This window comes from Rhodotorula toruloides (genome assembly GCF_000320785.1).
Source record: "Rhodotorula toruloides NP11 unplaced genomic scaffold Scaffold7, whole genome shotgun sequence".
In the NCBI taxonomy this organism is placed as follows: Eukaryota; Fungi; Basidiomycota; class Microbotryomycetes; order Sporidiobolales; family Sporidiobolaceae; genus Rhodotorula; species Rhodotorula toruloides.
Window position 1 is genome coordinate 413,365 of NW_015622967.1, and position 13,970 is coordinate 427,334.

Below are 13,970 nucleotides of genomic sequence, written 5' to 3' on the forward strand. Positions count from 1 at the left end.
GCGAAGAGGAAGTAAAAAAGCGAGGGAGAGCGCCGGCGACCAGATGGCGGAAACATGGAAGTCACTTCTTACAATCCTGGCTACTCCTCGAACCCCAACAGATGCCTCAGACCGCGCAACTCGTCGCATCGCGCTCCCTTGCACTCGTGCTCGAACGCCATGCCGAAGTCGATAATCTTGATGCCGTCCTTGCCGCGCACGACGTTCCGCGGCGCGAGGTCGTCGTGGTAGATTCCTTTGGCGTGAAGCGCGACGGTCTTGCTGTACAAGTCGCGTCTGGGAGTTCAAGAGCGCCGTTAGCGGGATAAAGAATGGAAAGACCTGCTCGCGCGACTCACTTCTCCTCCTCCCTCAAGTCGTCCCAGTCACGCAGACTCCTGCCGACGTACGGCTGCACGAAGCAGTAGCGCTCGTTTTCGGCGTACTTGAAGACCCCCAACAGGCGTGGCGCGATGTCGGAGCCTGCGCAGCCGAGGAATCTCGCTTCAGGAAGGATCTCGTCTTTCGAGCCGTGCTTGAGGACTAGCCTGAGCCCGAGGTAATCGGCGCGATAGACGGGGCGTTCAAAGCTTGGCGAGAGAGTGCCTACGAGATGCCTTTCGACGAGAGGAGAGGTGCAGGGCGAGGAGGAGCGTGACGTTTTTGGCGAATGAGCGTTGTAATAGGGTATGGGCGGGTTCGAGCAAAGGGATGGCCCAGTCGTCGACTTGGCCGATGCTGGAGGAGTACCCTGTTCTGTACCGGGTGATGTGGCGTACTGGATGCGAATAAGCGTTGACTCGAAGGTCGGATCGACCGGAGTCCCGGCGAGATGGGTACGCAGCGTTGGAGTCTGCAAGACGAAGCGGTCAATACGAGCCGCCGAGCGGGAGGTTGCTGTAGGGGCGCACCGTCAGGAGATCAAGAAGGAGGTGTTCCTCATCCTCCCTTGCAGAACCAGATCCTTCCCCTGCTGCAGATCCTCCTCCCCTGCTTTGAGGCGCGTCCTCACCACGATCGACCACGCCTTTCTCGTCTCCCTCCGAGCTTCCCAACTCTGACTCCGCGCCAGCATCCTGCTCAGTTCCCTCGGCACCTTCATCGGCGAATTCGCCGCTCCTTGAGCCTCCAAATGCCTTGTCCTGCAAGATTGACGAGCTAGGACGGATCGTATAACCTTGGTTTGCCAGCTCGGCAAGAAGCTGGTTGTACTCCGCTTTTTCGACGAGAAGATCGGCAAGTCGTGAGGCGAAGTGGCGCGAGTCGGCGGCGAGGTAGAAGCTCCAGAGAGCGAAGCGCGGGTCCGAGTTACTGTGCTTCGGGCTGAAAACAAGGAGGTAGGGAAAGAGCTGGAGCTCCGGCGCGGAGGAAGCGGCCGTTGTGTGGGCGTCGGCATCGGAAGACGAGGTCCGACTGTCGAGCGGGATGATGGTGGCAATGAAGAAGGAGGAGGGGTCGACGAAAATGTGCGAGAAACAGGTGAAGGGGGACTCGGTGAAAGCGATGGCGAGGTTCTGTGTACGCAAGCGCTTCAATCTCGGCGTGAGCGGGCTTGCAGAGGGGACGAACCTTGAGAATCATGACCTGCTCTCCGCTATACATCCCGTCCGTCACCGAGCAGGACAACTCGTCCCAGCCAAATCCTCCCGGCATATCGTCCCTTCCGAAGCGGTCAGACAGACTCCAACCCATTCGACCCCGCCTCCATCAACTTGACCAGGAGCTGCAACTCTACACCCTGGAAATTGTAGAAGTCGACCTCGAACCACGGTCCGCGGTCCTGGTGTTTCGTCGTGTCGAGTGTGAATGGCGCAAACGCAGGCGTTTGGAGGGCGGAGAGGCACTCGCCGATTGCATAGAAGAGATCGTTGAAATGACCCATCAGCCACCATTCCGCCGGGATTTCTCGCAGCGACCTCTCGCCCGTCTGCGCCTTTTTGCCCTTAGTCGCAGTCGTCCTCGATTTTCGCTTAGGCGCATGCATGTTGAGGTAGGAGATCAAGCTGTCCAAGCACTTTGAAGCTCGCCCTTCCTGCTCGGCAAGGTCCCACAGAGGAGTGTCGAGGGTACCCGGCAGTAAGCGGGCGCCAAGGAAAGCGTAGGCGCTCTCAGTGACTAAGCGTTCGTGGTTGCTGAGGACATGGAGACGCCTTGGGGCGAAAGGCGCGAGTGGCTGCCCAGGTAAGGACGTGAAGAGCTTCGCAAGTTCGTGATTATTCGTCTGCGAGTCCGTGGGTGAGACTCCCATGACCGCCCCAGGGCGAACAGAGAGCGGTATCGTCGAAATCAGGTCGCGGAAGGTCGATGAGGTGTCAAGGCCGAGCCTGTCGAGCGAGTGCTGTAGGACGTTTCGCTGTACGAGGGGAAGGATCAGCTCGAGGAGGCGCAGAATGTACAAGGGGTTGGACGGACTCTGAAGTCCTCCTTTACTTCCTCATATTCTTCCTTCGACAGTTTCGGCGGGCGTTCCTCCGCAGGCTCAGAAGCTGCACGCTTCGACATCGCGATGGGGGGGCACAGACGAGGGGAGACTTCACAAGAGGACGAGGGAACGCGGGGGCAAGCTGGAGCTGAATTGGTAGTACGAATCGAGTAGCAACGAGTGCAGTGCGGAACAGCAGCCCTCAGCGGTCGAGGACACAGACGAGCGAGTTGGGGGAGGACAACCGATTCTCATCAGTCAACCTCTGCTTCGTCTCGCTCTGGCTGGACTGATGAGCACGGAAAGCGACGATGCACCGGCTCAGACTGCTTTCGCGCGCACCGACGACTTCTTGCGCGATGTCGCTCGCCTGACAGACCTCGACTTCGGCTCGGAACCATCGAGGGAGGAGGAGCGGGAGGAGCAAGCCGCGCTGGGGCGATTGTGTGCCGTGGTACGCTCCATTCTATCGTCCTCTGGCCAGAAACTCCAGCTGACGTCGCTTGGACAGCTCGACGACTACCAGGAGCAGTCTTACCTCCTCGACCCCTCCCTCGAAACGCTCGTCTCGCCACTCCTGGCATCCTTGCGCGAGCAACTTCGACGACAAGGCTCACAACTGGGTGGGAAGAGGGTTGAAAGGGTCGCGAAGATCCTGTACTGGTTCACAAAGGTCCGAGGGTCAAAGACGATTGGTGCGTCTGACGACTTTCGCTTCTGTAGTGGATGCCCCGCTCATGTGTCCCTCTCCGCAGTTCGCTTCTTCCCTCACGAGGTGACGGACCTGGCGGTGCTCGTCCAACTGCTCTCGGCCGACCCAGACGCTCCCTCAACCTCCTCGACTCCGCTTCACTCCTCGACAAGCTGGGAGTTGCGCTATATCCTACTCCTCTGGCTCTCCGTCTGCATCCGACTACCCTTTTCCCTCTCACGACTCTCGCCGGGAACGACGGACGCGATCGAAGCGCTTGGGCTGAAGTGGCTGGAGCGAAGCGGGAAGGAAGCGGACGGAGCGGCCGAAGTCCTTGGGCGGTACTTCGCCAGGAACGACGTCGACATTGCAATATTGCTCGGACGGTGTGAAGACGGTCTGCGGAGCCCGGAGAAGCAGAAGACGGTGTGTGCTCCTCGTCCTGGATTCCTGCGGGAGACCGACCGTTAGACCTTCGTCCAGGTCTACCCGCTCCTTACCGCCCTCTTGCTCGTCCTATCGACCGCACCGCCAGCACACCTTCTCCCGCACTTTCCTCGCCTCTACGCCCTCCTCGCTCTCATGCCCGCCCCAGATGACGGTCGAGTCGGCGCCAACCTCGCACGTTGCCGCGCGAAGCTCGCCGGTCGCATCGCGCTGTTGCGACTACAGGTCGAAACGAAGGGCGCGACGGATGAGGATGTGCCGGAGGAGGTGGAAGTGATTGTTGGCGAGCTGATCGAAGGATTGGCTCATCCCGTGCGTTGACGCATTTCGAAGGTCCGCTCTCAATTCTTGTTGACGCTCTATACTGCGCAGGACTCGATACCTCGCTACTCTTCCGCCAAATACCTCGCTCGCCTCTCGCTCCTCCTCCCTCCCTCGTTCGCCTCGCAACTCCTCGACGCTATCCTAACGTCCTTCGAAGAGGCTCTCGCGGAGAGCTCGACTACTCGAGGAGAAGGGAAGGCGCAGGGTGCTTGTCTTGCAGTCGGCGAGATGGCGCGTCGAAGCGTGTTGGACAGGCTTGAGGAGGATGAGCGAGACGAGGTGGTGAAGCGGATCTTGGACTGCACTCTACAGGTAAAGTTCTCTCCTGCTCTGGCGACGCTCGCGACATCCTCCAGGACATCGCTGACTGTATCAACCCCCAGGCGCTCCACTACGACCACCTCACCGCCCTTCACTCGATCGGCACATCCGTCCGCGACTCGGCGTCCTACGTGCTCTGGTCTCTCTCGCGCACTTTTCCATCATCGTCGTTATCGGCCGATCAAGCGCAGCGACTAGCCGAGCGACTCGTCTGCACGGCTTGTCTCGATCGGGAGGTGAGCGTGAGGAGGGCGGCGAGTGCGGCGTGGCAGGAAGCGGTCGGACGATGGGTGAGTGCCCAATGCTCTTTCTCATCACTTGGGTGTACGTCGCTGAATCTACGGCGCGCAGGGCATTTTCCCGCACGGCATCTCCGTCCTGCGCCTCGTCGACTTCTTTACCGTCTCCGTTCGACATCGTGCATTCTTGCAAGCTGCCGTCGGCGTTGCTACGTGAGCTGTTACCTATTTCCCTCTCCTCTCACGACCCTGATCATCATCCTGGCGCAGCTACCCCGAATACCGCCCAGCTCTCGTCTCCCATCTTCTCGGCCGACCGGCCTCGTCCAGCAGCACCGGGACGGGCATCGCACACTACGACGCTGAGATTCGTTTGCTATCGGCGCAAGCGCTGGGTGCGGTCGTCAAAGGCGCGGCGGAGGAGTTGGTCGAGCGGTTGATCGAGGAGCAGGTGCGCAACAAATGTTCCTTCGCATATGCTTAACAGTTGATCATCCCATGCACAGGTCAAGAAGCTCGAGCAGGTCACGAAGAACGTCGGCCGCTTGCACGGCGTGCTGCTGAGCTTGGCGCATCTGGCGAAGGCGGCGCAAGAGCTGCCGAACAGTCGGCAGGCGGAAGAACTCAAAGCACTGGTACGCCGCATGTCGTTGAGCGTCACGGTCGCGCTTCTGCTGAAATGCTGCGATCGTGTAGATCTTCGAGTCCGTTTGCGCCTTGTACCCCTCGACTCGCTCGCTCAAGTCGAACCAGCTCGTCCTCTCCGCCGCCCTCAGCGCTCTCGCATCCTCGGCACCAACTCCCGCCATTGACGCGACCAGGCCGCATCCTCCGTCAACCTGGTTTGACGTCGTCCACCTTGCTTGCGACCGGAGCGAGCAGGATGTCCACGACAAGGCAGGTGAAGCGATCGCTTCCGTCTCGAAGGCCATGGACTGTCGCCTTCAGATTGAGAGGTGCGCTTATCACGCGTCGTTGCTGACTTCCACAAAGCTGACGTTTCCGCGTTAGCCTTCTCGCCGACCTCGACTCGCGAACCGGCACTCGGCAGCAAGCTGCGGTTCTTCTCCTAGGCCAGATCGACTATTCGGCTGCGCACTCGAACGACGAGAAGCTTGCAACAGTGCTGCGACGCCTTGTCGACTTCGTCCAGCGGGATGGCTCGAGGAAGGCTGCGACGATTGAAGGAAGGAGGAATGGCATCGATGCATTGGCCACCGTTCTGCTTCGTCACGGAGATGCAGAAGATCTCGGTGCACAGGAACCGGTTCTACTTGATCGCATCGCATGGCTGACCGTCCGTCGTCGGTCGCAGGGACCTTACTCGACTCTGTCCTCTCGGCGCTCCGGCTGGGCTTCACCGACTACACTTCCGACCAACGAGGCGACGTCGGCTCATGGGTTCGCATCTCGACCCTGAACGCCTGGGCTTCTCTCATTCCCTCTTTCTACCCGTCTCGGCTGGACCGACAGACGGCAGATCAAATCGTGGCCAAGATGGTCAAACTGTGCCTCGAGCGACTCGACAATGTGCGAGAAGCGGCAGGGACGGCACTCATGAGCCTGTGGGAGTGGCAGAGCGGGACAAAAGCGGAGGGCGCAGGAGTCTTGAGGGGTGAGGAAGTCTGGGAGGCCATCGCTGCGTGAGTTCGATATCAGCCTGCCGCACTCTCCGCGTTCGTTGAGCACTGACGATGGTTCACGCAGGGAGGACCGACGGAACTGGCGAGACTTGAACTGGTCGTCCGAACGGATTCTCCCGTTGCTTCGAGTGCCCGAGTATCGCACCGACCTGCTCGAAGGCGCCGTGCTCTCTCTGGTGCGATCAATTCTCGTCTCTACCGATTGCCCGGACCGGCTAACGGACCTGACCTCGCAGAGCCAATTCTCCTCTTCGACTGCTTTCGTCGACTTCTGCCTCTCCCTGCCGGCCCTTCCGCCTAGCTCCGCAAAGCACGACGAGCTCGTCCCGTATACCCTCTTCTCGCTCCTATCCTCCCTTCTCGCCCTCAGCAAGGCGCACTTCTCCTCGAACCGCATCTTCGTCCCCCTCCTTTCGACCCTCGCTTCTCTCGCCGAAGCAGGCTGTCTCGACGAAGTTGCTGCGGATGAGGCGGAAGAAGGCGGCAAGGTGCTTCGCGACTTGGTCGGCGTCGCCGTTAACGGTGTTGGCAATATGAAGAGTTCAGCGAGGTTGACTGGCGCGATGAAGGTGTACGTCCGCTCGGTCTTCCTCCTCATGTGCTCTCTACTGACGTACCGGCGACAGTGTCATCGCGTTCTTGCCGCTCCCGCACGTCGGTCCCTCAGCCGCTACACGGTTACCCCTCTTCCTCGCGCATCCGCAAGCTTGGGTACGCTCACGCTCTTCCTGCCCTTCACATCCCGCACTTGCGAGACTGACGAATCATCCTTCACCGCAGTTACGCCAGCAGACCGCCGACGAGCTCTTCGGCGCCCTCGCCGCGATCGGGAGCGAAGACGAAGAGTTGTCAACGATGCTGGCGGAGACAAGCTGGTGCGTCGCTCGCTTCCTCCGCTCAACAGGTCGAGCGGAGCACACTCATTGATTTGCCGCTTGCAGGACCAGTCTCAGCCAGGAAGAAGCGACGGAAAGGGGACGAGCGGTTGGAGAGAAGGTCAAGACAGCTGTAGAGCTTTCGGACGCATAGATACGCAATCGACGCGTACTTGCGCAACACTAGCACTGCTGCTTGCGTCTCTTTGCGCTGAACCAAGCGAGACGAAGAACCCCCCGTCCAATGCCAGGCTCGGCTACCGCCTCCGTCGGGACGATCTCGGCGCGCTCGCCGGCGCCGCTTCCTCCTTCTTCACCGTCTTCGCCGTGCTCCGCGTGCCCTTCTTCGCTGGCGTCGAGATGCCCGCATCGCTCGAAGCCGGCGTCGAGTCTTGCCGCTCTCTCGCGTTTGATGCGCGTGAGCGGCGGTTGGAGGACGGCAGAGAGCGGATGGCGGCAGCTGGGGAATCGAACGAGAGCTAGTCAGTACAGCTGTGAGATATTGCTGCAGAGCTGGACTTGGCCAACCTTTATCGGCCGGTTTCCGTTTCGCATCCGCTTCAGTCGCCGTGCTCGCGCTGTCGTCGTCGACTGTCGCAGCCGTACCCGTCACACTTGTGCCGTCATCTTCCTCGACGTCCTCCTCCGCCTCCTCCTCGCCATCGCCGCCTTCCTCAGCCGACTCATCCGCATCCTCATCCGCATCCTCCGAGAGTTCCGACAACTCGCTATCCTCTTCCTCGCCTCCAGACGGCTTCTTATCGACCTTCTGCTTCTTGCGCGGCGATCCGCCGGCCGCAGCCCGCTTCTTCCGCTTCCCTCGCCCGCTCGTCTCGCCGTCAGGCAACGGTACCGAGACTTCGCGCAGCGGCGCATCGTCTGGAACAGGTGACTCATGCTTCGACCCTTTCGGAACGAGGCCGCGCTGGAAAGCTGCGATCTGAATGGAGGGTTCGGGCGAGAGGTCGAAGGGACGGCGGGGGAAGTGCAGGGTCGCTACGCGGTCTGAGAGGGACTGGGAAGGCGTTGGAGAGGGCTGCGCGGCTTCGGTGGTTAGCGCAGCGGTGTCTGGTGCAGGGGAGGCTGAAGGAGTCGGGAGGAGTTGTTCTTGCTGTGAATCGCAAAGGCTCATGTCATCGTCAGCTACGCCTGAGAGAGGCTCTTCGAACGCACCTGTTCCTCCCACACGCTCTCGAGCGTCTCCTGATCGTACAATTCGCGCCATTTGCTCCACACATCCTCGCTCTTGAGCCCCCGCGCCGCTTCCTCGCCTCCTTCCTCGCTCGCAAGCGCCCGCTGGAGAGACAACAGCACGGCGACCATGTCGAAGTGCTTGTTGGGCCCGACGAGGCGGTGGGTGATGAGGGACCGGAAGAGGGCGAGTTCGCCAGCGGGGGTGTCGAGGAGGGGACGAGCGGATGGGGCGGGAGTAGCGTCGCTCGCAGCAGGAGCTTGTGAGAGCGGAGGAGCCCAATCTAGCGCTGTCTCTGCCATTCTAACGGGTTGCTGGCGAGCTGCTACCCGTCAAGAGATGAACCTGGAGGTTGGCCATCAACTTGTCACCGCTGCGGCTCAAGGTGACGCTTGAAGTCGCTTGCTACGCCTGATAGCAATCTACAGACCCGCCCAACCCCAGCTGAACCATTCCCGCCCTACTTTCGTCTCTCCCCATCCACCTGCGCCTCATCACTCATCGCCGACTCGATGCACAACAACTACCTGGGTATACGCGCACAGCGTGGTGGAACATCTGGCGGAGGACCTGGACGAGGCGGCGGGACGGGCCAGAAGTATGGCAAGACGCCTCAGGCGACTCCCTCGACTCGGTGCGTGACCGTCTCCTCCTTCCAGTATGCACGCTAGAGTCCGCTGACTCCGTACGACGGCTCTGCAGCTGCCAGAAGTGCGGTCAGCTCGGACACTGGTCGTTCGAGTGTACCGGACAGCGCGAATACAAGGTCCGCCCGACACGAACGCAGATCTTGAAGAACCCGAAGCTGAGGAAGGAGCTGGAGGAGGCTGCGCCTGTCAGGACTGAGGAGATCCCCAAGTGCGTTCGATTTTACCAGTCGACCAAAGGCGGGAACTAGTGGCCGATGTTGACCGCTATCGCTCCCTCGCAGGGAAGGAACCGCTGCCGCAATCCTCGCCGCGAACGAAGCGAAGCGGCAGGCGAAGCTCAAGGCTCAGCGAGAAGAGGAGGAGCGCGGCCGGAGCAGGCGAAGCAGGCGCGACCGCAGCGAGTCGGTTTCGTCGAGCGGGTCGAGCGGCAGCTACTCGTCCTCCTACTCCGGGAGATCGAGGTCCGACAGTCGCAGCAGGTCGCGCAGTCGCTCGTGGAGCAAGTCGAGGAGTCGCTCGCGAGGCCGGAAGGCAAGGTCGCGCAGCGACTCTCGCTCTCGCTCGCCTTCCCGTTCCCGCTCCCGCTCTCGCTCGCCTCGCCGCTCGCGCGGTCGTCACCTCTCCCGCTCGCCATCCGTGTCTCGCTCTCCCTCGCCGTCCCGGTCTCACAACCGCTCTCCAGCTCGTCGACGTGCCGCCTCAAGGTCCCCCTCAGGGTCGAAGTCGCCAGGTCCGTCAAAGAGGCGAGGCCGATCGCCTTCGTACTCGCACTCGCCATCACCAAAGAGGAGCAGGAGACCCAGCAGGAGTCGGAGCAGGAGCATGTCGAGGAGTGTGAGCGGGAGCAGGAGTCCGTCGCCAAAGAGGGTGAGGCGGCAGGAGACGGAGTAGCGACAACTTGCACAACACTTCGCACTCGTTCTACTCCGACTGCATCGCCGCTTCACGCTCCTTGGAAGCTTCAACAACGTAGGGCAGCGCGAGCGTCCGTTTGTGCCAGGCGAAGACGTGCGGGAAGTCCTTTTCGGAGCCGTCAGGAAGGAGATCCTCACTCCGGCGCTCAGGCAAGCATTCGCGTGGTGTCGGAGGAGGAGGTGGAGGACGAGGAACGGGCTACTCGGTGGGCGCTTGAAATGAAACCTCGCCTGACTTGCTACGAAATGAAGTGATATCGCATAGAGAAACCCGATACAAAGCCGCACAAATAGACGCCAGACCCGCTCCGACATCCTTGACCCATCTACGCGTGCTCGAGCACCGGCACAACGCCTGCGGCAATCTCGTCCTTCTTCTCCGTCGACTCCACCTCATCCATCGCACTGTCCGTGAGTGCTGAGCCATCTGCCTCCGGCGGAACCCACACGCCTTTCGGCTCGCTCCACTTGGCGTTGTAGTTGGGTTGCGGGAAGAGGCGAACGAGGATGTAGTACACAGCACCGGCCGCGGACGTCGTCGTGAGGATGCTGAACCAGTAAGAGCGGGCGAGGCGGTGGTTGTGGATGATGCTGAGATTGTTCAGGACTGTATCGAGAAGGAGCGAGGTGAGCATTGTTGCGATCGTCAAGCGAGAGAAGCACGCACAGCCGGCAAAGTTGATCGCAACACCAACGCCGTATGCCGCGAAAGCGCGCCAGTTGAAGCCGTAAGAGTAGTAGTCTGCGGCGGAGAAGGTCTGAGGGGGTGTCGACCAAGAGTTCGCGGATCAGAAACGCACAGGTGCCCTTCTTGCTCAAAGTGTAGAGGTCGCGGTAATTGAAGAGACCCTTCGAGACGAGGAAGTAGTCGCTCATGATCAAGCCGCAGATCGAGAAGAGGAAGATCTGCGAACGAGGAATGTCAACTTCGCACCGAGGCGAGTCTAAGTGAGCGGCTTCAAGACGCACCTGGTAGCTCGCCAAGACGGTGATGAAGCGACTGGCGGTGCCGAGTAGGTACCACGGGCAGAAGGCCGCGCATCCAAGGAGGCAGATCCAGAAGCCTCGCTTGACGGAGATGTACTTGGGGCAGAGCGAGGCGAGGTCGTTGCCGCAGCCTGCGCGTGAACATCAGCATGAGTGTGACCTTAGGGAAAGCGCGCGGACTCCGCGGACCCACAATAGATGTTCTCGAAGACACACTGTCGCGGGACAGAGAGTGTCAGCCGAAGACCATCACGCGAGTTGAGACGGATACTCACGGAGAAGAGGAGCGAGTAGACAAAGCCTGCGGCGATGAAGAACGCCCCGGCTCGGTGCTTGGCGTCGTAGTTGTCTTCGAGCAGCATCTTGAGGTACGTGACGGGGTTCCAGACAACCTCACCGTAGACGGTTGCCGACGTCGACGCAACGAGCATGCCGATAACCTGTACGATGAAGTTCGAGATGGGGAAGCCGAGAATCTGGCCGAGGATTGGGTCGTTGGGACGTTTCGCATTTCGCTGCCAGTCGGCGGCGTTCGAGGCGAAGGTCGAGCAACTTGCGGTGCTCGTGAGAATCTGCGTCGGAATGAGTATCAGCTGGGATGGAGCCACAAGAAGGAGGAAGCAATGCGGACCATCTGGAGGAGGAGCCAACTCTTCGCCGGCCCGTGAACTGTACTCGGCTGCGAGACGACGGGACCGACGCTTCCGCCGGCTTTGGTGATGGCGAGTGCGAGCATGCCGGCACTCGAAATGCAGAAGACGGCGACCTTCGAGTAGACCAGGGCGGCCCACTTCGGAACGTCGAGGAGGAGCATGGCGGCGTTGAGGAGGAGGTAGAGGAAGAAGCAGAGCATCTCGGCGGATGTGAGAGCTGAACCGGTACCCATATGGTTCGGAATGTTCCGCATTGTCGGGAAGATGGCGTAGAGGCAGATGTAAAGGGCTGCGAACGGCCGACGAAGGTCAGGACGTGCTCGCAGTGACGGGAGGAAGCACTTACCCTGAGCTGCGCTAGCGGAGTTAATGGCCTGCCAAACGGTGGCCATCACTGCGCGGTTGAAAGCCGGCCAGCCCGCCCCCAGGACGCCAAACGACGACCGACAAATGACGGGGTAGGGAATGCCATATTTTGCGCCGGGCCTGCCGCATCCGACCATCCAGAAGGAGACCTGTGAGTCGCCTTGTAGTGTCAGAACGAGGGACGGGCGGCGGGAGGTGTCGGGGCGGAGCGAGGTAGGACCAGGAGGAAAGGGAGGACGGTGCGTACAATGAAGAAACCCGCCGTCGTGCAGCCGAGCCCCTCGAAGAACGTGATCCCAAGCGCGAGCCACGATGATCCACCGAGCCAGCTGGGAGCAGTCGCGAGAGTCGAGGAAAGTCGGAGGGAAAGTGATGAGAAGGTAGTCGAGGCAAAGTTCGTCAACGGCTGCTCATGACACGGTCTCAGAAGGTGCAACAACTCACTTCGACACGTTAGTCACCGCACTGAACCAGAAGAGCCCGAAGAAGAGCTTGCCCCAAGTCCGCCGCTCGATGGGCGTCGAGCGCAGGTCTTCATTGTCGAGGGCGCGCTCAGCACCTTCGGCGGCGGGAACTTCGAGTCGTTTGAGGAGTCCCATCGTCGCAAAGTTATTGAAGAAGCGATGTGGAGACGAAGGTTCGCGCGAAGACGACAGAACGGAGGGAGAGGAGGCGGCGAGAAGGTATCGCGTGTTCCGTTCGGCCGCTCGCGCCGTCTCGCTGGCGATAAGCTCGAATCAATCGAGGGCGTCGGATAGAGGCGTTCCGCCGGCCCCGGGCCAAGGCGCTGAGAAGGGCGAAAGCATGCGGGTCGACGGGCAACCTCGGCCGACATCTCGTTCTGCGCTGTCTCCGTCTCGTCAGACAATGCAGCCGGCCGATTGCGCCCTCCAACGTCGCGATTGAGCTCCTGATAGCGCCCGCGACTCCCGCTTTCGCCGCGATCCGTCGTTCCGCCCGGCTCCTTGTCCTTATCTCCCCTCGTCTTCGCCTGGTACCTCCGTGGACACCCGCTCCGCGTCCCGGCGCTGTAGAGCTAAGCTCTATCGCCTCCATCCAGCCGCTCCAGTGTTCCGGTCCCCGCGCCGCTGTGACACGGCTTGAGAGAAAAGCCGCTCCTGCTTCCGCTCGTCCACCTCGCTGCTGCACGCACACCGTCCTCGCTCCGTTCCTCCGCTAGCCAACAGCCTCAACAAAGATGCCCGGCCTGCACACGACCCTCCAAGCCGTCGTCAATTTTGCCGTACCGCAAGCCGAGATCGAGGATCTCGCCAAGTATCTCGCAAGGTTCGACGCTGACGACCCCGTCCCAAGTCGCAAGTCGGAGATTGCGATCTTCGACCTGAGGGAGGAGTTTGATGCTGGGATGGGTGGCAAGTCGGCGGGACAGCAGCTCGACGAAACTGGGTGAGGCGCGACAGTCGGAGCCGGCATGAGGTACTCCTGCTGATGTCCCGCCCTCCACGCAGCTATGCCGTCGTCAAGCACGCGTCTGCGTTCGGGACGTCGGAGGGCTTGTCGACAGTTGAGGCGACCGATTCGTATAAGGACGAGTGCTGCTCTGCGCTCAAGGAGATGCTCGGCGCGTCGAAAGTGTTGTGCTGGAACGTCGTCGTGCGCGATGCGGGAAGCGGACAACCCGACACCAAGGGCGTCATGCAGATGAAGCTGGAGAAGGGCTTCGCGCCGACGACGGACCTCAAAGCTGTCGCCTCGTTCGCTCACGTCGACCAGGACGAAGAGTACGCCCGCACGATCATCAAGCGAGCGGCAGGCGACGACGTCTTCGAGAAATACAGTCGTGCCGAGATCGTGAACATCTGGCGCCCGCTGCACGGCCCCGTCACGAACAACCCGCTGGCCGTCTCCGACTTCTTCTCGATGGACCTTGACAAGGATGTCATGCGCATGGCCGGGTCGTACGGAACGGCGTACAGCGTGTCGTACAGCCCGAGGCAGCGCTGGGCGTATCTACAGCACATGCAGCCGGACGAGGCGTACCTCCTCCGCTGCTACGACTCGAACATGGGCAAGAACGGCGAGGCGCTCTTCACCGGCCACGTCGCGTGTGAGATGCTGAACGAGCCGGACCCTGTTGGTCTCGAGGGCAAGCCGAAGGTGCCGAGGCGCAGCGTCGAGGCGAGGATGTTCGTCCTGTACGAGTGAAGGCGAGTCAAGGGTTGTACATACGGGTTCTTCTGTCATGCATCAGTCTCTCTCGGGTACGCAGGAAATGGAGAAAAGCGGCTGCGTTGCAGCCGAGGGTT

The 13,970-nt window shown here is 61.0% G+C and overlaps 7 protein-coding genes across 7 annotated transcripts; 3 read left to right on the top strand and 4 right to left on the bottom strand.

Moving 5' to 3' along the window:
* Window positions 1-80: 80 nt before the first annotated feature.
* RHTO_07553 (protein kinase) lies at window positions 81-1,581 on the bottom strand (the record flags this gene model as incomplete). Its single annotated transcript, XM_016421209.1, has 4 exons — window positions 81-276; window positions 339-832; window positions 891-1,493; window positions 1,549-1,581. The coding sequence occupies 4 exons, from the start codon at window positions 1,579-1,581 to the stop codon at window positions 81-83; spliced, it is 1,326 nt and encodes a 441-aa protein (XP_016274330.1).
* Window positions 1,582-1,651: 70 nt separating this feature from the next.
* On the bottom strand, window positions 1,652-2,481 carry RHTO_07554 (uncharacterized protein; the record flags this gene model as incomplete). Its single annotated transcript, XM_016421210.1, has 2 exons — window positions 1,652-2,332; window positions 2,392-2,481. 2 exons carry the CDS (start codon window positions 2,479-2,481, stop codon window positions 1,652-1,654), a joined length of 771 nt encoding a protein of 256 aa, XP_016274331.1.
* Window positions 2,482-2,693: 212 nt separating this feature from the next.
* Window positions 2,694-7,095, top strand: RHTO_07555 (tubulin-specific chaperone D; the record flags this gene model as incomplete). Its single annotated transcript, XM_016421211.1, has 17 exons — window positions 2,694-2,855; window positions 2,913-3,096; window positions 3,157-3,518; window positions 3,576-3,851; window positions 3,912-4,175; window positions 4,247-4,474; window positions 4,536-4,636; window positions 4,694-4,874; window positions 4,930-5,058; window positions 5,120-5,379; window positions 5,435-5,676; window positions 5,739-6,066; window positions 6,131-6,242; window positions 6,303-6,637; window positions 6,693-6,777; window positions 6,847-6,941; window positions 7,008-7,095. 17 exons carry the CDS (start codon window positions 2,694-2,696, stop codon window positions 7,093-7,095), a joined length of 3,432 nt encoding a protein of 1,143 aa, XP_016274332.1.
* Window positions 7,096-7,198: 103 nt separating this feature from the next.
* Window positions 7,199-8,435, bottom strand: RHTO_07556 (protein of chromatin modification-related protein EAF7 family; the record flags this gene model as incomplete). The annotated part of the gene is made up of 3 exons (XM_016421212.1): window positions 7,199-7,401; window positions 7,470-8,052; window positions 8,115-8,435. 3 exons carry the CDS (start codon window positions 8,433-8,435, stop codon window positions 7,199-7,201), a joined length of 1,107 nt encoding a protein of 368 aa, XP_016274333.1.
* Window positions 8,436-8,645: 210 nt separating this feature from the next.
* RHTO_07557 (zinc finger, CCHC-type protein) lies at window positions 8,646-9,674 on the top strand (the record flags this gene model as incomplete). Its single annotated transcript, XM_016421213.1, has 3 exons — window positions 8,646-8,767; window positions 8,836-8,991; window positions 9,065-9,674. 3 exons carry the CDS (start codon window positions 8,646-8,648, stop codon window positions 9,672-9,674), a joined length of 888 nt encoding a protein of 295 aa, XP_016274334.1.
* Window positions 9,675-10,023: 349 nt separating this feature from the next.
* Window positions 10,024-12,302, bottom strand: RHTO_07558 (nucleobase transmembrane transporter; the record flags this gene model as incomplete). The annotated part of the gene is made up of 10 exons (XM_016421214.1): window positions 10,024-10,304; window positions 10,365-10,439; window positions 10,498-10,603; window positions 10,667-10,815; window positions 10,878-10,899; window positions 10,960-11,256; window positions 11,316-11,626; window positions 11,684-11,852; window positions 11,951-12,032; window positions 12,148-12,302. The coding sequence occupies 10 exons, from the start codon at window positions 12,300-12,302 to the stop codon at window positions 10,024-10,026; spliced, it is 1,647 nt and encodes a 548-aa protein (XP_016274335.1).
* A 599-nt stretch (window positions 12,303-12,901) lies between these two features.
* Window positions 12,902-13,869, top strand: RHTO_07559 (uncharacterized protein; the record flags this gene model as incomplete). The annotated part of the gene is made up of 2 exons (XM_016421215.1): window positions 12,902-13,110; window positions 13,173-13,869. 2 exons carry the CDS (start codon window positions 12,902-12,904, stop codon window positions 13,867-13,869), a joined length of 906 nt encoding a protein of 301 aa, XP_016274336.1.
* Window positions 13,870-13,970: the final 101 nt, after the last annotated feature.